The sequence below is a fragment of the Gobio gobio genome (genome assembly GCF_949357685.1).
Source record: "Gobio gobio genome assembly, chromosome: 7".
In the NCBI taxonomy this organism is placed as follows: Eukaryota; Metazoa; Chordata; class Actinopteri; order Cypriniformes; family Gobionidae; genus Gobio; species Gobio gobio.
The window spans coordinates 55,543,413-55,567,843 of NC_137103.1; the positions used below are offsets into that span (position 1 = coordinate 55,543,413).

A 24,431-nucleotide genomic window follows, 5' to 3' on the forward strand; every position below is an offset into this window, starting at 1 on the left:
CGCCTGACTGTGAAGAATCCATATCTGAAGATCTTTCCAGCATTTCTGATGTATTTTTTCACGACGTGAGGATGCTGATTACTAAGATGCAGGAGCGTTTGATGGATGTCACCAAAGCCACAGAGATCGAGATCAAGATCAAATCTGGAAAAGGTTAGAAGACGTCATTAAATATTAAAGGGTTAGTTCACCCAAAAATGTAAATTCTGTCATTAATTACTTACCCTCATGTCGTTGGACACCCGTCAGACCTCCGTTCATCTTCAGACACAAATGAAGATATTTTAGTGTAAATCTGATGCTCTGAAAGGCCTCCATTGGCTCAATGCACTTTACACTCTCAAGACCCTTAAAAGGCACTAAAGACGTCGTTACAAAGTCCATCTCACTACAGCGGCTCTACAATAACTTTATGAATCGGCGAGAATAGTTTTTGTGCGCAAAAAAACCCTAAATAACGACTTATATAGTGATGATGATTTCAAAACACGGCCTCATGAAGCTTCGAAGCGTTATGAATCAGTGAGTCGATGATTCGGATCGCGTGTCATCGACTCACTGATTCATAACGCTTCGAAGCTTCATGATGCCGTGTTTTGAAATCATCATCACTATATAAGTCGTTATTTAGGGTTTTTTTGCGCACAAAAACTATTCTCGTCACTTCATAAAGTTATTGTAGAGCCACTGTAGTGAGATGGACTTTGTAACTTTAGTCTTTAGTGTCTTTTAAGGGTCTTGAGAGTGAACCGTGTCATTGAGCCAATGGAGGCCTTTCAGAGCATCAGATTTACACTAAAATATCTTCATTTGTGTCTGAATATGAACGGAGGTCTGACGGGTGTCCAACGACATGAGGGTGAGTAATTAATGACAGAATTTTCATTTTTGGGTGAACTAACCCTTTAATAAAACTGATGGATTCTCCAGAGTTTCCACATGTCACACTGTAAAAAAAATTGATATTATCAAAGAGTGTATGATTTTACATAATTTTTTTTTACATAAGACTCATCAAAATAAGTTAAGCAATTTCACGTCTATTTAAAATCAGTGATCAAATATGGAAACTAGAGTCTTCCCAATGATATATAGTATAGACGGTTAACCCTCTGGTGCTCTTTGGTCATTTCTGACCAGAACATTTTCTGTTTTGAAATGTTAAAAATCACAGCTTCATCGGAATGAGATGAAACTTGGTGACTTTTCTAGCATTAGGTATGTAAACACACACAAAAATTGAGGGCCTGATTCGAGCATGCTAAGGGGTCGTAAAAAAATACTCCCACTTGTGCTCTTCGGTCAAAAATGACACCATGAAATGAATGGGAAATCTGCAAAAACACAAATTCACAGAAAAAAGTCTATATTTCTAACAAAAAAATCTTAAACTTTATAATAAATAGTCTTTGAGATTTTTAAAATATATATTCAAATCCATCAACAACAAAAAAATCATTAAATGTGTTCAAAACAGAACTAGTGAATTCTCAAGCCTCTCCATAGAGACCTCTAGTGGTTACACACATGGTTGCAGGATTTCTTAAATAATTCCAATCTAGGGGCTAATCTGCCTTCACAAAAAAATAATTTGAAGGCCTAGTCTCTATTTTAACCTGAAATACTGCAATAATAAAAAAAGTTTTTTTTAATTTATTTTTTTATAATTTTCAATGGCAAAAATAGACCATAATTATTGCATAAATATTTAAAAATACCATCAAATCATCTCAAAATACAAAATTAAAAAGAAAAAATATTATTGAAGAAAAATAAATAGCATTGGTTTTACTGGGGTGGAGGAAGTTACATTTTTAGGTGTGCGGTCACTTATGACCGTGAAGACGACAAATGCAACCCCTAAACCAAGAGCACCAGAGGGTTAACAGATTTAAGTGCACAAAATGAGAAATCCTGCGTCTAATGTAATAAAAAATGAAACATTTGCTTTCCTCCTTAGCTTTGCCTCCTGTAGGTGGAACTGTGGAAGGGTCTGCAACTCCAGCATTTGCTCCAGTTTTCCGTTTTGGGGAAACAGTTCCAGTATTTAACTTCAGTCTTCTGTATGTTCCCTCTAAATCCTCATCTGTGCTGAATCAGAGTGGAGCTGGAGGAGAAACATACGAGCCATATATGAGCCAAATATATGCACCAGCTGGACCATTACCTGATCTTATTGAGATCTCGACTGGAGAGGAAAATGAGCAAGTTGTTTTCAGTCACAGAGCCAAACTATACCTTTACGACAAAGGGTCACTCGAGTGGAAGGACAGAGGCATAGGCGAACTTAAAATCCTTCACAATGATAAAACCGGACGTGCAAGACTTGTGATGAGGAGAGGGCAGGTTCTGACGTTATGTGCAAACCACTGGATTCCTCCAAACATGAAGCTCATGCCAATGAAAGGGACAGAGAAAGCCTGGACGTGGAATGCCTTTGATTTTGCGGATGGAGAAGGCCGGTATCAGACGTTAGCGGTGCGCTTTCGGTTGCAGGAGTCTGCGGATGCTTTCAGGAAAATCTTTGAAGAAGCAGTGGCCACGGCATCCAGTCTCCGGGAAAGAGCTGAGTGCCGAAATCCATCATATAAAGGTCCGATATAGCTGTGTGTAATCTGACTGTACTAAAGCATAAAAATACCGTAGTATGTTTGCAGAGATTTAGGAAACATGCTCAAATACTTGTTTCGCTGAAAAACGCTGCAGTTATTTTACTTTGAAATGTGTTTTTGTTTTGGTCCGCGTCAGTGTTAATTTTGACAGCAGATTTTGATTTAGTTTAAGTCATAGTCTTTTCACTAAAATGCCATTTAGTTTTAGTCATATTTTAGTCGCCTGAATTGTTTTTAGTTTTAGTCTAGTTTTAGTCTCCTAAAATCTAATGAGTTTAGTTATATTGTAATACATTAAGCATTTAAGCGTTACATAACCAACTGTCACTTGAATCATTTTGTCTTTGACATTAAGAATACACGAAAGAGCTCAATTCACTTTTTTGTTTGTTTTTTAAAAACATCTATATAGTTTTTATAACTGTGTATTTCTGTTTTTAGTTAGTAGGCCATATCAGGTTAAGCTAAAGCTTCAAATAAGTGTTTTTTATTTTATTTTAATTTCAGTTAACATTTATTTACGTTTTTTTTATGGTTTTAGTGAACTATTATAACCCTGATACTTTATTGAATATGTGTCAAATACTGGTCTTTCCTCCTATCTATGAATTAAATGGGAATTAAATGAAATATAGTTTATTGTGTAAGCAAAAACGAATATATAATGCGTAACTTTTAATTATAAACAAGCTCGAAATATGACGACAATTATTCGTCAACGAAATGAACACTTTTTTTATGAGCAATTTACCCATTAGACTGTAAAAAAGATGGACAACGCCCTTTCACTATCTTCAGTGCTTGAAGTGGAAAAAATAAAGTGCCGGTATTCACCAGAAGGGGCGGGGCTTTATTGGAGGGGGCGTGGTTAGGGGATTGTTTAGTCAAGTCAACTTTATTTACATAGCGCTTTTAACAATGCAGATTGTTTCAAAGCAACTTCACAGTGTTAAACAGGAAAATAATGCAGCATAATTTTATTCGGCCGCTCCGGAGAAAACGCTGATGTCATCAGTTCATTTCAATTATCATACAGTGACAGTGTGGGCTTTAGATCAGTAATTTAGTTTGTATGGTTAATTTAGTTTAATAATTAGATTTTTTTGGATATTTAGTCGAAAAATTTAGTTATTTATTATCCCCAACTGAGCACGCCAAGCCAGAGGCAACAGTGGCAAGGAAAGCAAAACCCCATCAGGAGCAGAATGGAGGAAAATAAACCTTGGGAGAAACCAGGCTCAGTCGGGGGGGCAGTTCTCCTCTGGCCAATTAACAAACAGCGTATGATTATTATTCTGGAAACTTTACAGGTCAGGGGTCATAATCATAGTTGCCAAGTCCGCGTATAACACACGACTTTGGGCTTCTTTTTTTGGCAAGTCGCGTTAAAAAAATCACGAGTCGCGGGTTGCGTTTTTTTGGTAAATATAATAAGCAACTTCTTTTCTTTACATTTATGGTCGCAGTTTTGTCCAATACATTGACTGACACTGTCTTCTCCCAGCTAATAGCCATTCAGTGCAACGATACAAGTGCTGTAGTAATCTGTACTCGATCCTACCCTCCCCTCATTGAAGAAGAATGGCCTTCAGTCTGCAGGCGTGTGACGTTATAAATGCACGTAATGAGAGTTAGTAGACTTAAATAGACGTATACATTTTTACAAACCATGCCACCCGCAGAGATGTACAGAGATGGAGAGGAAACAGGGAGGAGAGGCACCTCATTTAATTTAAAAAATATTTTTGTAATGTATTTAAAATTACAGGCTATTATAAAAAAAAAACAAGTCTACTAATAATAACAGTAGGTATGGTTCGAATTTATTTTATTATAAATATGTGGCTATATTGCAGCGCTCCCTTAGTGCTAGCCTGTGTCCCAATGTGCATATCCATCCTAAATAGTGTGTGACATTAGTAATTTTCAATACTATTTAGGGCATATAGTATATGCACATTGAGTGTAGGGCTTATCTTTTTCAAGGTTTGCAGTGTGTGTGTTCACTACTTACTGCCCCTAATATGTGTGCATTAACTCCGACTATGGGTTGGCCTTCATGTCACTCTTTCTCTTTTTCCATCTCTAAACCTCTTCTGTTCACAGCTGATCAGAGGATATTGCGTGTCCTTTATTGCAATTTGAATCTGTTTTTGCTTTTCAAACTCTGAGAGGTTTCAGTTTAATATGTTGCAGGCTCATTTATTGATAAAAAAATTAATTATTATAAATAATATTGATGATAATAAATAATATAAAAATATTGGGCTTGTTTTGGGCTTATTTTAAAGCTGCGGTTGCTTATTTGTCTCACGAGAGTTGGCAACACTGGTCATAATAGATGGGAATATTCGAAAGATCGGAGTCATCCCGCCGGAGACGGGTTTATTGAGGATGAGGTGTCGATGAGGCAGTTTGAAGGGGAGTCTAATTGACACGGTCAATAATTCAAGGTCAATTTTAGTCAATAATTCAAGAAGGTTCATATTTTAAAGCTCTTTACTCAGCCTTAAAACTAACATATAGTTCTTGTAATTGTTTAGCTGTAGAATTTGTTACAATAATGGTTTATGTACAAAGCAAGACCATTGACGGCTCCTCATTACCATGCAGGCCAATGTGAACTTTTCTCTTTCTTTTTTCTAATCAAATAGCAACACATTTAGAAACTATAGCTACAACATGCCACAGGTGTAATATACATCTTTAGTGAAATATCTATTCCCTTAACTGATTATCTAATATAAATTCTACAACTAGTCAAAATTTACCACAATAAACACAATAGAACGAGATAAACTCTAGTAAATGTGGTCATGGTGAGTTTATAAAGCTTGCAGGATGATGCTTCCCCTCTTCATCAGTCATTTGAGTGGCTGTTTTAGCTCATGTTGGACTTTCTCTGTAGTGTTTTACTAAAGATTAAAGAGATGGTTCACCCAAAAAAATCAAAATTAAGAAAGTCATCATTTACTCACCCTGGTGTTGCACTAATGCCCTTTCTTTTTCGGACCAAAAAAGGCTAAATGTTTTTAAAAATGTCTCCAGTGAATTGTGAAATAATGTCATTATTCTCCTCTAAATGTCATGTGTCTTTTGTTTTGTCAATGAGAAGGAAAGAGCCGCCAGGACCAGTGTGAGTCTGATGTTGAGATCTTGTTTGAGCGTAAGCCGACAGCAGAACCAGCTGAACTGGCCGGACGGCTGATGCTTCCTTCCACGTTCTTCTGTTACAGAACCCAGCTGGGAGACGAGGATGATGGTGAGAAGAATAAACCGCTGGAAACATTTTTGCATACTTGGATATTCAATGTTCAATTTATTTATAAAGCACATATTAATACAACGAAAGTTGACCACAGTGCTGCACAACACTCTGAAAAAAAAGGTTCAATTTGGCACCAAAAATGGTTCTTGGCTCGTATGCATAGGGGAACCTTTTTTAGTGCTATATAGCACCAATTTTGGTGCTTCAGCGGTTCTTCAGCTGTTCTTCAGAGGTTCTTCAGAGGTTCTTCAGTGGTTCTTCAGCGGTTCTTCAGTGGTTCTTCAGAGGTTCTTCAGAGGTTCTTCAGCTGTTCTTCAGCGGTTCTTCAGCGGTTCTTCAGCGGTTCTTCAGAGGTTCTTCAGTGGTTCTTCAGTGGTTCTTCAGAGGTTCTTCAGTGGTTCTTCAGCGGTTCTTCAGCGGTTCTTCAGAGGTTCTTCAGTGGTTCTTCAGAGGTTCTTCAGTGGTTCTTCAGCGGTTCTTCAGCGGTTCTTCAGAGGTTCTTCAGAGGTTCTTCAGCTGTTCTTCAGCGGTTCTTCAGCGGTTCTTCAGCGGTTCTTCAGTGGTTCTTCAGCGGTTCTTCAGCGGTTCTTCAGAGGTTCTTCAGCGGTTCTTCAGTGGTTCTTCAGCGGTTCTTCAGCGGTTCTTCAGTGGTTCTTCAGCGGTTCTTCAGCGGTTCTTCAGAGGTTCTTCAGAGGTTCTTCAGTGGTTCTTCAGCGGTTCTTCAGCGGTTCTTCAGTGGTTCTTCAGAGGTTCTTCAGCTGTTCTTCAGAGGTTCTTCAGAGGTTCTTCAGTGGTTCTTCAGCGGTTCTTCAGCGGTTCTTCAGAGGTTCTTCAGAGGTTCTTCAGAGGTTCTTCAGAGGTTCTTCAGAGGTTCTTCAGCGGTTCTTCAGAGGTTCTTCAGAGGTTCTTCAGAGGTTCTTCAGAGGTTCTTCAGTGGTTCTTCAGTGGTTCTTCACCGGTTCTTCAGAGGTTCTTCAGAGGTTCTTCAGAGGTTCTTCAGTGGTTCTTCACCGGTTCTTCAGCGGTTCTTCAGCGGTTCTTCAGAGGTTCTTCAGAGGTTCTTCAGCGGTTCTTCAGAGGTTCTTCAGTGGTTCTTCAGAGGTTCTTCAGAGGTTCTTCAGCGGTTCTTCACCGGTTCTTCAGCGGTTCTTCAGAGGTTCTTCAGAGGTTCTTCAGCGGTTCTTCAGAGGTTCTTCAGTGGTTCTTCAGAGGTTCTTCAGCGGTTCTTCAGCGGTTCTTCAGAGGTTCTTCAGTGGTTCTTCAGAGGTTCTTCAGAGGTTCTTCAGAGGTTCTTCAGAGGTTCTTCAGTGGTTCTTCAGAGGTTCTTCAGAGGTTCTTCAGCGGTTCTTCAGTGGTTCTTCAGAGGTGCTTCAGCGGTTCTTCAGAGGTTCTTCAGTGGTTCTTCATTGGTTCTTCAGAGGTTCTTCAGAGGTTCTTCAGTGGTTCTTCAGAGGTTCTTCAGCGGTTCTTCACCGGTTCTTCAGCGGTTCTTCAGCTGTTCTTCAGAGGTTCTTCAGAGGTTCTTCAGTGGTTCTTCAGCGGTTCTTCAGCGGTTCTTCAGAGGTTCTTCAGAGGTTCTTCAGAGGTTCTTCAGAGGTTCTTCAGCGGTTCTTCAGAGGTTCTTCAGAGGTTCTTCAGAGGTTCTTCAGAGGTTCTTCAGTGGTTCTTCAGTGGTTCTTCACCGGTTCTTCAGAGGTTCTTCAGAGGTTCTTCAGAGGTTCTTCAGTGGTTCTTCACCGGTTCTTCAGCGGTTCTTCAGAGGTTCTTCAGAGGTTCTTCAGCGGTTCTTCACCGGTTCTTCAGCGGTTCTTCAGAGGTTCTTCAGAGGTTCTTCAGCGGTTCTTCAGAGGTTCTTCAGTGGTTCTTCAGAGGTTCTTCAGCGGTTCTTCAGCGGTTCTTCAGAGGTTCTTCAGTGGTTCTTCAGAGGTTCTTCAGAGGTTCTTCAGAGGTTCTTCAGAGGTTCTTCAGTGGTTCTTCAGAGGTTCTTCAGAGGTTCTTCAGCGGTTCTTCAGTGGTTCTTCAGAGGTGCTTCAGCGGTTCTTCAGAGGTTCTTCAGTGGTTCTTCATTGGTTCTTCAGAGGTTCTTCAGAGGTTCTTCAGTGGTTCTTCAGAGGTTCTTCAGCGGTTCTTCACCGGTTCTTCAGAGGTTCTTCAGTGGTTCTTCATTGGTTCTTCAAAGGTTCTTCAGAGGTTCTTCAGCGGTTCTTCAGAGGTTCTTCAGTGGTTCTTCTGTGGTTCTTCAGTGGTTCTTCAGAGGTTCTTCACCGGTTCTTCAGAGGTTCTTCACTGGTTCTTCATTGGTTCTTCAGAGGTTCTTCAGAGGTTCTTCAGTGGTTCTTCAGTGGTTCTTCAGAGGTTCTTCACCGGTTCTTCAGAGGTTCTTCAGAGGTTCTTCAGTGGTTCTTCAGAGGTTCTTCAGAGGTTCTTCAGCGGTTCTTCAAAGGTTCTTCAGAGGTTCTTCTGTGGTTCTTCAGAGGTTCTTCAGAGGTGCTTCAGTGGTTCTTCAGAGGTTCTTCAGCGGTTCTTCAGAGGTTCTTCAGAGGTTCTTCACCGGTTCTTCAGCGGTTCTTCAGAGGTTCTTCAGAGGTTCTTCTGTGGTTCTTCAGAGGTTCTTCAGAGGTGCTTCAGTGGTTCTTCAGAGGTTCTTCAGTGGTTCTTCAGTGGTTCTTCAGAGGTTCTTCAGCGGTTCTTCAGCGGTTCTTCAGAGGTTCTTCAGTGGTTCTTCAGAGGTTCTTCACCGGTTCTTTGACTAAGGTGCTATATAGCACCTCTGAAGAACCGCTGAAGAACCACTGAAGCACCAAAATTGGTGCTATATAGCACTAAAAAAGGTTCACCTATGATTACGAGCCAAGAACCATTTTTGGTGCCATTTAGAACCTTTTTTTTAATTGAGTGAAGGGCCAAGACTACATAATTATAAAATCACATTCAAATTCAATTTCATTACACCACCTTTAAAAAAACAAAAAAACAACAACCATATAAACACCACTATCACAAACTCATGTATGATCAAACGCCAAAACAAAAGAAAACTGTTGTTTAAACTCTCTAAGAGTGGATATAATGATATAATGTAGTAGCAACGGCTGCTAAAGAGCGCTATCCCCTCATTTTCCGGTAGGCGGGACCACTAAGAGATTTAATGAATCAGAGCGTAACGATCTCTTTGCTTTCTTCGCTTAGATCAGATTGGCTATATATGTAGGAGCAGTATCATGGAATACTGACATTGCAATATAAAAAAAATAAAAGGAAGTTTCATCAGATGACTCGAAAAGCTACTGTGTATTTAGAAAGAATGAGTGAGGTGATGTTTTGGGGGAGTTCATCTGCATAGACAATTACTACATAAACAAAATATTAATGTTAATAATAATAATAATAAAAGCTACCCTTTACCTTTGGAATGATCCTTTTAAGGCTGAACTATAGTCTTTTTCTTATTCAGATGAAGATTTTGAGGCGGCAGTCAAAGCTTTGAAAGGAAAGTTGTATCCTGGTCTGTCCATTCAAGGAGATGCATCCGCTGGTCATGGTGTTCTGGTTGCAGTGAATATTCAAAGGAACACGCCATTATTTTTGAGAATTTTCCGACTCCTCTAGAGTTAAATAGTTGAGTTTTACCATTTTCGAATCCATTCAGCCGATCTGCGGATCTGGCGGTAGCACTTTTAGCATAGCTTAGCATAGATCATTGAATCTGATTAGACCGTTAGCATCTCGCTCAAAAATAGGCAAAGACTTTCCATATTTAAAGCTTGACTCTTCTGTAGTTACATCGTGTACTAAGACCAACGGAAAATGAGAGGTTGTGATTTTCTAGGCCGATATGTCAGGAACTAAACTCTCATTCCTGTGTAATAATCAAGAGCTGTGAGCCGTCCCACATGGAAAGAACCTATATGAGGATATATGCACATATATGAAACCTATATGCAGTTTATAGGCACATATATGCTGCATATATACATATATATATATATATATATATGCGTATATATGTCACATATAGGCAAAATTGAGGTGCATATATGTGCATATACAGGCCATATAGGTCTCCTGTATTGCTTCTTTATATCCACATATAAGCCCTATACACACAAGATATGTCTCCTATATAGCTCATGGCAGGATCTGGTCATTTTGTAGCTCACATGCTGGGACTATTTCCAGACGCTGTGTAATATCATTGAGTATAGAGTGAGATGCTAACGGTCTAATCAGATTCAATGATCTATGCTAAGCTATGCTAAAAGTGCTACCGCCAGACCCCAAGAAGGGATTTGAAAACGGTAAAACTCAACTGTTTAACTCTATAGGAGACGGAAAATTAGCTTTTTATTTTAAAAAGAAAGTGGCGTGTTCCTTTAAATACCGCCAGAAATGCATATCTTCATGTCACACAGCACAGATATGAACACCAGTGTATACACTGAACAACAAAACCATTAATCCTCATTAAAGCTCTGTCTGAAGTCTTGTTTATTTCTACAGATGCAAATCTTCCCCGGGAAAATGCAGGAGCCGCAACAGAGGTGCAAAGTGCCGGACTGGAAGAGGACAGCGATGATGATGATGAACCTACATGTGGCGTTGTTGTAAAAGTATCATGTTTTTGTTATATACACATTATAAAGGGCATTTTACACAGAATTTGCTTCTCTCGTGTACCAGAGGTGGACAAAGTACACAACTTCATTACTTGAGTAAAAGTAAAAGTACTATTGGTTAAATATTACTCCATTACAAGTGAAAGTTGTAAAGATTTTTACCTAAGTAAAAGTACAGAAGTACTTGCTTTTAAAAGTACTTAAGTATCAAAAGTAAAAGTAAACACATTATTTTATTATGGTTGTATGAATGCACGCTGCTCCATCATGGTGGTTTAAGCCAGTCATGCTCCATCTGACATGCTAGCATACCTTAAACTCATTTAAATACTTGTTTAACAGTTACAAAGCTCTTATCAAAGTCAAAATCATGCTAGAAAAGAAAGGTTTCTACATTGTGTTTATTTGACAGGATTATGTAAAACATATTTCTGAAAGGACGTCAGTTAACATTATTAGCCCAACTAGGTTTGTGCATGCTAACTAACATTATTGTTGAACGTTATGTGTTAGCGCTGGATCCACAAGTTGGCGAGTAAATCTATAAAAATAATTTGACCAATCACACTTCATACCAATGTTAATTTTGACAGCAAATTGTGATTTTGTTTTAGTCAGTCTTTTGACTATAACATTTTAGGCATCTGAATTGTTTTAGTTTTAGTCTAGTTTTAATTGACTATAATAAGATTTTAGTAGATTCAATAGACTAAAATTCAGTTCTTGTGGTCTGGCGTCTGAGAGGCAGCTTTCTGTGCGCACTTTCGTGTCGTCGCACTTTTTCAGACTTATCCACGTCTGCTCTTCTGAATTTTAACTTTTCAGTATGACTATGGTTGCGCGCAATGCGTCTGGGAACTGCCTATTTTGTCATCAATTGATTAGTGTTCAAAAAATACATGGAAATCATTGAACTTCATGTGATCCTACGAGAGTGATTACTGATAGGCGAATCACGTTTTAAAGAAGAAAACAAATCATCCACTGACTTTCAAAGTGGCTACGACTTTCTACTTTGAGGGCCTTGATAGAAATGTAGTGGAGTAAAAAGTACGATATTTGTCTTTCAAATGTAGTGAAGTAAAAGTCATAAGTTTCCAGAAAAAATAATACTCAAGGAAAGTCCAGATCCTCAAAAAGTGTACTTAAGTAAATGTTTTTAGTTACTGTCCACCTCTGTCGTGTACAGACTAGAGTCCTGCATTTCTGCCCGAGCCAGGCTTCGGGCCAATTTTCCCATCATACCTCAAACGCGGGCCGGGCTTCGGGCCTTTTTAGGCTTCTCCTTCATTTTATATTTTAGACATTCAATAATTAAAAGAAACAATGAGATGTGCTGCGCTAGTGGAAACAACATGAGACTCTGATATCGCGAGTCCGCAACTGTCAAGACCGGCTCTCAGTGTTTAGAGAATGAGTAAAGCAACACGCAAACGGCCACAAGTGAAACTGAAAATAGACTTATGCTGCGTCCCAATTCGCATACTATCCGTACTAAATAGTATTCGAAAAAAGAATTAGTATGTCCCAAATCTTAGTATGCTGAAAAAAGTATTCCAAAGATTCCCGGATGGTCTACTATTTCCGGTCAGAATCCGAAGTGCAGATCGACACACACTCTAACGGCTGATATTGCCCACAACCCATTGTGAGATGGATGAGGATTCGATTAGAACTACAAACGTGGATAAAAAGTGTTTAAAAAACTACAAACATGACGGTTACGCGAGTCTGACGGTTAAGTGGAGAGGATTAGATAAAGTGGTTTGAGTGAGCAATTATCAGTATTTAACCTGACGAAAAGATATTTATTCAATATTATCCACATTATATTTCTCCTTCTGCAGCATTGAGAACTTTTGTAATGATACGTTTGGCCATTAACTTTGCAAACACATGAGAGGAGTCTCTGCATTAAAGACCCACGAATGGCAGATCATCGAGCGACTACATTTCTCTCCGATACGGTAGGAATTAAATTGAATGTGGGGGATTTGAGCTGTGACGATGATTGACAGGGCAGTTTAAACGGTGACGGGACACACGTAACAGAGTCCGTTAAAGATGACGAAGTAGTCCCAAAGCTTGCATACTCCTCTGCTACACACTCAAAAGTATGTACTTTTTCTTCACAAAAAGAGTACATACTTTTAGGACGTAGTATAAGTAGGCGAATTGGGACGCAGCCTAAGTCTGAGATGCTCAAAAAACACAACCATCTTCATTAAAACTAATGAGACTAAAGGCTCTTAGCAGTGTTTCGGTCGCTCGTTCTCATAATGCGGTCTTTGATGTTGAAATGAGCTGAAGAATATAATGCAGCTCATATCTGTTGCTTTCCTTGACATGAACTCCGTTAAATGTGCATATAGCACGGGAATTGAAGATCGGATTTATATTCATTTTGCAGAGAGGTGTAGGCTAAGGTAAGACAACCAGCATGTTTTTTTTATATTTATTATTTGTTTAGATTGTGTAGCCCGTTTCGTTTGCGCGCCGTTGCGATCTGCCTGCCTCATCTTGTCAAAAATGCCTTTTTACTGTGATGGTGGTGATAGTAGGCTAAACGTTTAAACGATGCTTTAAGTGTTTTATATGGATTTTATAAGCAAGACAAGTCAAGTGTTGATTTGAGAGGCTAAAGCATTGGGTTAACTCACTGGCCGCTGGCCGCTTGGTCGTCACTTTAAAAAGCAAAAACTTTAATTTAACAAACAAAAAAATGCTTCAAACATTTTTCTAAATAAACTTAATAAAGAAACGAAACGACATATAACTACTTTGACATTAAAAACAAAACTGAACTATTTTAATGGCTGCAACTAATGTGTAGTCGCTCACAAATTGACCAAAGAGATGAAGAAAGTTTCTTTGTGGCTGAAAAACTGATGCCTCACTCTAAATTTAGATAAGACTGTTTCTATGTTTTTCACAAATCGTTTTAAAATACAAATTTACCCTAATATTTTAATTGATGGACAAATCATTTCAAATCAAGAACAAGTAAAATATTTAGGTGTTATATTGGAACCAAATTTAGGCTTTAAAAAGCATATAAAAAAGTTAACAAATACAATAAAATTGAATATGGCACAGTTCAGATACATTCGAAATTCCTTTACAATCGAGGCCTCAGGGGCCTATCTAAATGCCATGATTGTTCCTCATTTTCGATATTGTATGACAAGTTGGTCACAGGCTACTAAAACTGCCCTCAAGCCACTTGAGTCATTATATAAAAGCGCTCTAAAGATTCACAATAAGAAAAGCAGACGATTCCATCACTGTCATATTCTTGTAAAATACCAATTTCTCAGCTTTGAAAATCTGATAATTCACACCAATTTGTGTTTGATGTATAAGATACTTCATGACAACGCTGCTCCTCCACTAAAATAATTAATATCTTTGAGCTCTGAAATAACAGCTCGAGCCACAAGATCTACAGTGCGAGGTGAATGCAGGATCCCGAAACGTAGGACAGTATTTGGAAACTCTGCTTTTTCTTGTGTGGCCGCTCCTCAGTGGAATATGTTGCCTACAGAGCTAAAAAAAGCACACATTTTTACACCTTCACACGCCAAGCAAAGAAATGGCTTTTATCAAATCAAATTTGTCCCCACATGTGACCAGATATGTGTATGTGTGTAAGTGTGTGTTCTAAGTATATGAAAGGTGTGAACATGAACTTTTGTACAATTTTTATTTTATTAATTTTTTTGGCAAGTGTAAATCTTATTACTCATGTATGTTTATATATTGTAGCTTAACATCAGCCTGCCCAGGGACTAGAGCTAAAACCCGGTACTATGCATCTCTCCCTTTGAGGTTAATGTTTATTGTATGCTGTCCCTGTTTCTTTAAATAAATAAAAAATAAAAAATAATAATAATAAGGAGGATAAAATTAAACACGGTTTTGAGGCCTGTGCAGGGCTCTAGTACAGACGCTATGTTTGTTGTGTTTAGACTAGACTGGATAATTTTATTTTTTATTTTTTTATTCAAATGTATTAATTTATTAGTCATTTAAATCAAATGTGGAATTATTCATATTAATCAAATTGAACATTTAGGTTCTCTTAACATGCATTTGTATTTTCATTATAAAACGGATAGTTCCGGTCCTTGATTCCGATTGGTTGACTCCGCCCCTTAAGCTGTACAAATTCACGGTTCCTTGTGGCTTATTGGTTTATTATGTTTTTGCTTCTTTCAAGGTGGAGCTACCATCGGTTGAGGAGAATGAAGAGGAGATGTTGTTCAAGGAGCGGGCCAAACTTTACCGCTGGGACTGTGGTATTAACAAGTGGAAAGCCTGTGGTGAAGGAGACGTTAAGATCCTTCTCCATCCCTCGAGGAAGCTCTACCGCCTGTTTATGAGGCAAGAAAGGGATAAAAAGGTGTGTGTAAACCACTGCATTACCAGAGCCATTCGTCTGAAACCAGTGAACACCTCAGCAAACACTGTGGCATGGAGAGCCGCTGACGCATCAGGTATACACACATTCTCTTAAAGGGATAGTTCGAAAAATGAAAATTATCCCATCATTTTCTCTCCCTCAAGTCATCCTAAGTGTGTATGACATTCTTCTTTCAGACGAACATAATCAGAGTTATATTAATAATGTCCTGACTCTTCAAAGCTTTATAATGGGAGTGACTGTTGGGTCATTTTTGAAGATGCACTTTTATAATGGATATATGCACTTTTATGATGGATAGATGCACTTTTATGATGGATGGATGCACTTTTATGATGGATAGATGCACTTTTATGATGGATAGATGCACTTTTATGATGGATAGATGCACTTTTATGATGGATAGATGCACTTTTATGATGGATAGATGCCCTTTTATGATGGATGGATGCACTTTTATGAAGGATAGATGCACTTTTATGATGGATGGATGCACTTTTATGATGGATGGATGCACTTTTATGATGGATGGATGAACTTTTATGAAGGATAGATGCACTTTTATGATGGATAGATGCACTTTTATGATGTATAGATGCACTTTTATGATGGATGGATGCACTTTTATGATGGATGGATGCACTTTTATGATGGATGGATGCACTTTTATGATGGATGGATGCACTTTTATGATGGATAGATGCACTTTTATGATGGATGGATGCACTTTTATGAAGGATAGATGCACTTTTATGATGGATGGATGCACTTTTATGAAGGATAGATGCACTTTTATGATGGATGGATGCACTTTTATGATGGATAGATGCACTTTTATGATGGATGGATGCACTTTTATGATGGATAGATGCACTTTTATGATGGATAGATGCACTTTTATGATGGATAGATGCACTTTTATGATGGATGGATGCACTTTTATGATGGATAGATGCACTTTTATGATGGATAGATGCACTTTTATGATGGATAGATGCACTTTTATGATGGATGGATGCACTTTTATGAAGGATAGATGCACTTTTATGATGGATAGATGCACTTTTATGATGGATAGATGCACTTTTATGATGGATAGATGCACTTTAATGATGGATAGATGCACTTTTATAATGGATAGATGCACTTTTATGATGAATAGATGCACTTTTATAATGGATAGATGCACTTTTATGATGGATGGATGCACTTTTATGATGGATGGATGCACTTTTATGATGGATGGATGCACTTTTACGATTATAGATGCACTTTTATGATGGATAGATGCACTTTTATGATGTATAGATGCACTTTTATGATGGATAGATGCACTTTTATGATGTATAGATGCACTTTTATAATGGATAGATGCACTTTTATGATGGATAGATGCACTTTTATGATGTATAGATGCACTTTTATAATGGATAGATGCACTTTTATGATGGATAGATGCACTTTTATGATGGATAGATGCACTTTTATAATGGATAGATGCACTTTTATGATGTATAGATGCACTTTTATAATGGATGGATGCACTTTTATGATGGATAGATGCACTTTTATGATGGATAGATGCACTTTAATGATGGATAGATGCACTTTTATAATGGATAGATGCACTTTTATGATGAATTGATGCACTTTTATGTTGGTTGGATGCACTTTTATGATGGATGGATGCACTTTTATGATGGACAGATGCACTTTTATGATGGATAGATGCACTTTTATAATGGATGGATGCACTTTTATGATGGATGGATGCACTTTTATGATTATAGATGCACTTTTATTATTATAGATGCACTTTTATGATGGATGGATGCACTTTTATGATTATAGATGCACTTTTATGATGGATAGATGCACTTTTATGATTATAGATGCACTTTTATAATGGATAGATGCACTTTTATGATTATAGATGCACTTTTATGATGGATAGATGCACTTTAATGATGGATAGATGCACTTTTATAATGGATAGATGCACTTTTATGATGAATAGATGCACTTTTATGTTGGATGGATGCACTTTTATGATGGATGGATGCACTTTTATGATGGACAGATGCACTTTTATGATGGATAGATGCACTTTTATAATGGATGGATGCACTTTTATGATGGATGGATGCACTTTTATGATTATAGATGCACTTTTATTATTATAGATGCACTTTTATGATGGATGGATGCACTTTTATGATTATAGATGCACTTTTATGATGGATAGATGCACTTTTATGATTATAGATGCACTTTTATAATGGATAGATGCACTTTTATGATTATAGATGCACTTTTATGATGGATAGATGCACTTTAATGATGGATAGATGCACTTTTATAATGGATAGATGCACTTTTATGATGGATGGATGCACTTTTATGATGGATGGATGCACTTTTATGATGGATAGATGCACTTTTATAATGGATGGATGCACTTTTATGATTATAGATGCACTTTTATGATGGATAGATGCACTTTAATGATGGATAGATGCACTTTTATAATGGATGGATGCACTTTTATAATGGATAGATGCACTTTTATGATTATAGATGCACTTTTATGATGGATGGATGCACTTTAATGATGGATAGATGCACTTTTATAATGGATAGATGCACTTTTATGATGGATGGATGCACTTTTATGATGGATAGATGCACTTTTATAATGGATGGATGCACTTTTATGATGGATGGATGCACTTTTATGATTATAGATGCACTTTTATTATTATAGATGCACTTTTATGATGGATGGATGCACTTTTATGATTATAGATGCACTTTTATGATGGATAGATGCACTTTTATGATTATAGATGCACTTTTATAATGGATAGATGCACTTTTATGATTATAGATGCACTTTTATGATGGATAGATGCACTTTAATGATGGATAGATGCACTTTTATAATGGATAGATGCACTTTTATGATGAATAGATGCACTTTTATGTTGGTTGGATGCACTTTTATGATGGATGGATGCACTTTTATGATGGACAGATGCACTTTTATGATGGATGGATGCACTTTTATGATTATAGATGCACTTTTATGATGGATAGATGCACTTTTATGATGGATGGATGCACTTTTATAATGGATGGATGCACTTTTATGATGGATGGATGCACTTTTATGATTATAGATGCACTTTTATGATGGATAGATGCACTTTTATAATGGATGGATGCACTTTTATGATGGATGGATGCACTTTTATGATTATAGATGCACTTTTATGATGGATAGATGCACTTTTATGATGGATGGATGCACTTTTATGATTATAGATGCACTTTTATGATGGATAGATGCACTTTTATGATTATAGATGCACTTTTATAATGGATAGATGCACTTTTATGATTATAGATGCACTTTTATGATGGATAGATGCACTTTAATGATGGATAGATGCACTTTTATAATGGATAGATGCACTTTTATGATGGATGGATGCACTTTTATGATGGATGGATGCACTTTTATGATGGACAGATGCACTTTTATGATGGATAGATGCACTTTTATAATGGATAGATGCACTTTTATGATGGATGGATGCACTTTTATGATGGATGGATGCACTTTTATGATTATAGATGCACTTTTATTATTATAGATGCACTTTTATGATGGATGGATGCACTTTTATGATTATAGATGCACTTTTATGATGGATGGATGCACTTTTATGATGATGGATGCACTTTTATGATGGATTAGGGATGAAACGGTATGGAAATTTAACATCACGATTATAGTGACCCAAATTATCACGGTTATCAATATTATCATGGTTTTGTTCAAATGAGATGAAAGAACAGAACAAATACACGCACTAAAGACATTTCAACAAGTTTTATATTTGAAAATCAACAAACAACAAATAACTAAAGCAGCTCTATGCACTTTTTAAAGCTAGATTCTGTGGGATTTCCTTCCTTATAATGGCCGTCGTCAATAGCAACGCATAAATAATAATAATTTGTCGTAAATATAATCTCTAATATTATCTCTGTAAATATATTCTCAAGCAATATTCTCATCAGTGTTCAGCAATGATGCATTTATATCTAGCATATTTTGTGTAAGAGCCCAAACAGTATCCTAGTGAAATAATGCATATCCATATTTCCATATGATTTGACAGCTTATTTTATTAAATATCAAAATGTGTGCATCATACCTGACACATAAATTAACACTTTACAGTCAGTTTTATGACTGTCATTCTCTTCAAATGCTAGTGAAGTTTGAAACGTGTATAACGTTACCAATGTTGTGTGTAACTTTAGAGACGGTCCCTAAATTCGCCAGCGTTGTGCCAGTCATATCAGATGCGCTGTGGTTCTGCTGTGTTTGTTTTAAAAAACATTTTCGCTGCTGAAATAGAACAAAAACAGTCAACCACTGTATGATGAGTGAATCTCCTGCATACATCGCACGTTTATCTCTGCTTTGAGTGTAGATTTCAGCGAGTGAGAGCGGCGCGCGCTCTAAACAAAACTCCGCTAATCTGAACGCCTCTGATTATGAGATATCGCATTCATAAACTCAATAGAAACACGTGTGAGTGGTTATAATGCGCAACGCGATTATAACAGATGGCTTTTGAGAAGACTATAATAAGTTCAACAGTCAGAGTGGCTAGTGTGCAGCCGAAATAACGGCAATAATCGACAAATGGCGGTTGTTAATGTCAAGCCCTATATATCCCTTAAATGTCACCCTAGTCTTGTCTGAATTTGTTCGTTCGCTTCACGTTATTATTAATAACGTGGTATTGAGGTCAAAGTCCACTTGCCTTGTGTTCGCAGATGTGAAGTGTTTTCCCTATTACAGCGACTTTCTTCTGGTATGTTCTGCAGACAGGGCGACCATCTTCAATTAAGTTTCCCTCAGGACTTTTCTTAAAGCCAAAATATGACAACGCCTCAGATTTGGTCCTTTTAGAGGCTGAACAATCCCCAGAGTGTTGTCACTGCCTTCTGCCATTTCTTCTCATTCAAAAAACAGCGGTGCGCGCAACAGACTGACGCTGACTGGACAAGATTTACCGCGAGTTTTCACGATCGTGATAATCACACGCGGTTTTAATGATAATTAAATTTAATACGATATTACTAACCGTCACTACATTTTATCGTGGTTTATCGTGAAACCGGTAATCGTTTCATCCCTATGATGGATAGATGCACTTTTATGATGGATAGATGCACTTTTATGATGGATAGATGCACTTTTATGATGGATAGATGCACTTTTATGATGGATGGATGCACTTTTATGATGGATGGATAGATGCACTTTTATGATGGATGGATAGATGCACTTTTATGATGGATATTGTGTTAGTCTGAAAGAAGAATGTCATACACACCTAGGATGACTTGAGGGAGAGTAAATCATGGGATAATTTTCATTTTTGGGTTAACTATACCTTTAATATTTACATGACATCTTTCATAAAGCTGTTGATCTTTTTTGTTAGTTCTTTAAAAGTTTGAAAGACACTTAAAGGGGTGGTTTATTATGATTTGTGTGTAGTGTTGCTGTTTGAGCTTAAACAACATCTGCAAAGTTACGACGCTCTAAGTTTTAAACAAAGGGAGATATCTTCTTTTAAAGCAATCGCTTTTAAGGACTACAACAAACGGCTGGTAGGGACTACAACGAGCTTCTTCACGGGTTAGTGACATCACTAACCCTGACATTTACATAAACCCCGCCCCCGGGAACACACATCAAAGGCCATGTTGAGAAGATGACAACATAAGTTATAACCGTAACTAAACTAAACTGTACCTGTTCTCTCTTCATGCAGTAGATATTCTGTGGCTCATCTCACAACAGTTCCCACACCAGCGCTTTATAGATTATCGTAACAGAATATGCTAATCAATGACTTGTAGATCATTAACTCATAAATTCATCAACTATCCCTTCAGAAACATCCTGTCTCTCTCATTCTACATGTTGAGTTTCTCCATCATTGTCCGACTCCGGTTTGATCATAAAAGGCTGAGCAGTTTCAGTGTGTGTCTGTGTGAGGTCATCGAAGCTGCGAACATGAGCTATTTAAGCCCCGCCCACTTCCTGAAAGGGGCTGAGCAACACTGAGAGAAATCCCCGCCTTCGCATTTTTCATGTGCGTAAAGGATTGTATATCACGTGATTTTCCGCAAATGCCCACGACATTCACACCATACGGTAGAACTCCTCATTCTGACCAACTTTGCCTCGAGGAACGCCGCTGTCAATCGAAACGTTCGTTAAATATTCAAGATTATTTGAAAAATCCACTTTCGCGAACAAGCCCGAGGTTTATCGGCCAATCGGAACCAAACCAGTGCAGAAAGATTCTCTGGAGTCGAAATTTCGATTCACGTCTGCGACAGGACGCCAAAACGTTTGAAGTGGGCGTGGCCACTTTTACTAAAACGGCTATCCCTCTTAAACAGAATGAGATGATTTCACCAAACTCTGCGCACCTCTGTATGGACTCGGTCTGTGGTCGCGTGAAATGGGACGCTGCGACTGGCCACTTGGTGGCGCTATAAACTGAAAAAAAGAAAGAAAACCGGCTATAGCTACACAACAGTCAGTCTGATTGACTTGAAAACTGGCATGTGGCGTCTTTGTCCAAGGTGCCGGCATTAGCTATGTTTCCTTCCAAAGTTGCAAATATAATTAATGCGCAAAAATGCAATGTCGCATAAAACATTTGCGAATAAAGCACCGTTTCCATCCAGTGAGTCGAAGAGAACATAATCGTCACTTCCTGATAAACTACCGCTAAAAAATAACTAAGAAACATAGGAGAAGCCACCATATATAATTAATTTGCGTCTCAGAGAAACTCGTGCGTCTCAATAAACGTGTCGTCATGCTTTCAGAGGCAGATGTGCAGTTTGGGAACGCAGTCGTGTAAAACAGTTCTAGGAGGGAAATATACCGAGCATCTTTGACAACCGACTTCTGAATGACCAAAACTGCATTTCAGATGCTGAGCAAACAAGATTTTTCCGCTGGTTAGTACAGTTATGCTGTTACATCGCAAAAGTCACATGATTTTCTTTATGCGCATCAAGGAATTTATTCGGTAAATGCGTTTCCATCGTAGTTCATGCGCATGTTTTTGCATCGGATAGAAAATGTATCCCACTCAAACTATTTTTTTGATTTTATGCGCATCTTGGCGTTTCCATTCAGCATTTTTTGATGCGATATCCCAAAATGCGCATTAAAATAGGTGGATGGAAACATAGCTATTGACTACGAGGACATTCGTGTATCTCGATAAACACGGCTGTCGTCGGCCAATGAAGGTCGAGCGGCTGTCAGACAAGGTTAACGGAGGCTGATCGGAACGAAACTTGGTGGGCAAGTTCGACTCGCGGCCCTAGAGGCCTGTGAGAAAAAAGAAATAAATTGGCCACCGGGGGGCGCCTTTGCATTTTTCACGTGAGTAAAGGATTGGATATCCCGTGATTTTTCGCACGACATTCACACCATACGTTAAAACTCCTCATTCTGATCAACTTTGCCTCGAGGAACGCGCTGTCAATCAAACCGTTTGTTAAATATTGGAGATTATTTCAAAAACCTACTTTCGCGAACTAGTCCTAGGTTTTTGGCTCAACCTCGATCTCTGTTAAAAGGCTTTAAAACATATTTTTCCTTAGTAAATTGCCTGTTTTGGCTGTAAATGGTCTTTTCCAACTATGATCTAAGTGGTTACATGCTTGCTAAATAAAACATTATACCTTTTTACGCATGTGCTTAAGACCTTAAAGTGCTTGAACTCCGATAAATGCTGCTACTATTGTCTTCTTAGAGCTGCTTTACAGCAGAATGAGTCTCATATTTGATGAAGTTTGCATCACTGATTCTGTTTATTACTGTGAAGCTGCTGTGGAACGATGTGTGTTGTATAAAGCGCTGTAGAAGTAAAGCTGACTTGACTTGAGGTGTGTTTATGTTTCCCACAGAGGGAGAGGCTGTATTACGGCGGTTTGCGGCCAAGTTTAAGACTCCAGAACTGGCTGTGTCCTTCAAACAAACCTTTAAACACTGTCAAAGTCACATGTCATAATTCATGCAACCTTTGAAAAAGTGAAGCTGTGGTGTGCATCGCCTCTCCTATCTAATAACCTGGGTCAGAGGTCACACTGAATATTAATATTCAGAATATTAATGTTAGAACAATGATATCACCATGTTTGAAGCTTTGACTTGGTCAAGCCATTAAAAACTTGAAGACTTATTTTTCTATGTATTATTCTCAGGATGAATTAGTTGTGATGGAAACAATATCATACTATATATACATACTTTTAATTTTCATCTCATAAATAACTTAGTATGTCATAATTTCGACTTTTTGCATAGTTATGACTTAATCATTTTGACTTAAAGTTATAATTATGACATACTAAGTCATGTTTATGAAATAAAAAGTCATAATTATAACATATTGCATAAATATGACTTAGTATCGCATAATTCTAAGCTTTTTTTGCATGATTATGACTTTAAGTGGTAATTTTGACATGTTATAATTATAACTTTTTAAGTCAAGTTAAGTTTTTTTTCATCTCATATATGACTTAGTATGTCATAATTTCGACTTTTTGCATAATTACTTGAAGTTATAATTTTGACTTAGTACAACATAATTATGACACTTTAAATCATAAATATGACTTTTTAAGTCATAATTTTGATTTTCATCTCGTAAATGACTTAGTATGTCATTATTTTTTGCATTTATAACTTTTTTATCACTTTTGTCATTTTGACTTTGTACGTCATAATTTTATTTCATAAATAAAAATATAAAGCAATACTACTATTTGAAGCATTTTTTTTTGTTGTTGAAATAATTTGCACAGTGACAAAATTATTTTTGCTCCTTATACTGTATGTACTTTTTGTCTTTCAGAATATATATATATATATATATATATATATATATATATATATATATATATATATATATATATATATATATATATATATATATATATATATATATATATATATATATATAATCCAGGATTTTTCTTTTCATCTCGTAAATGAATTAGCATGTCATAATTATGACTTTTTTTTGCATAAGTATGTCATAATTATGAATATTTTTCACTTATTAAAATTGACTTTTTCTGTCCTAATTTAGATTTTCATATCGTAAATGATTTTGTACATCATTATTATGACATAAATATGACTTAGTATGTCATCATTTCGACTTATGAGTTTTTAAATCATCATTTAGACTTTATGCATAATAACGACGTGTGTGTGTGTGTGTGTGTGTGTGTGTGTGTGTGTGTGTGTGTGTGTGTGTGTGTGTGTCATTATCAATGTTCCCTTTTTGTTATTCCGATATATATAATCCAGAAAAAAGCTTTTATGTTTACTAACTCGTGACTTTTATTTTGCCTGTGTGTGGAGCGTCGACTTCCGGTCA

At 37.2% G+C, this 24,431-nt stretch overlaps 1 protein-coding gene across 1 annotated transcript; it reads left to right on the plus strand.

The window, feature by feature from the left end:
* Window positions 1–87: 87 nt before the first annotated feature.
* On the plus strand, window positions 88–23,783 carry LOC307129268 (E3 SUMO-protein ligase RanBP2). Its single transcript, XM_079821524.1, has 6 exons — window positions 88–153; window positions 1,961–2,593; window positions 5,728–5,874; window positions 10,381–10,490; window positions 14,716–14,992; window positions 22,948–23,783. Exons 1-6 carry the CDS (start codon window positions 102–104, stop codon window positions 23,049–23,051), a joined length of 1,323 nt encoding a protein of 440 aa, XP_079677650.1. The 5' UTR covers window positions 88–101; the 3' UTR covers window positions 23,052–23,783.
* The last annotated feature ends 648 nt before the right edge of the window (window positions 23,784–24,431 follow it).

Excerpts from the sequence above, each read along its gene's own strand:
- LOC307129268 (XM_079821524.1), top strand. The coding sequence starts at position 102 with ATGGATGTCACCAAAGCCACAGAGATCGAGATCAAGATCAAATCTGGA. Across the intron at positions 154-1,960 it reads CAAGATCAAATCTGGAAAAG|CTTTGCCTCCTGTAGGTGGA; the intron begins GTTAGAAGACGT and ends TTTCCTCCTTAG. Across the intron at positions 14,993-22,947 it reads GAGAGCCGCTGACGCATCAG|AGGGAGAGGCTGTATTACGG; the intron begins GTATACACACAT and ends TGTTTCCCACAG.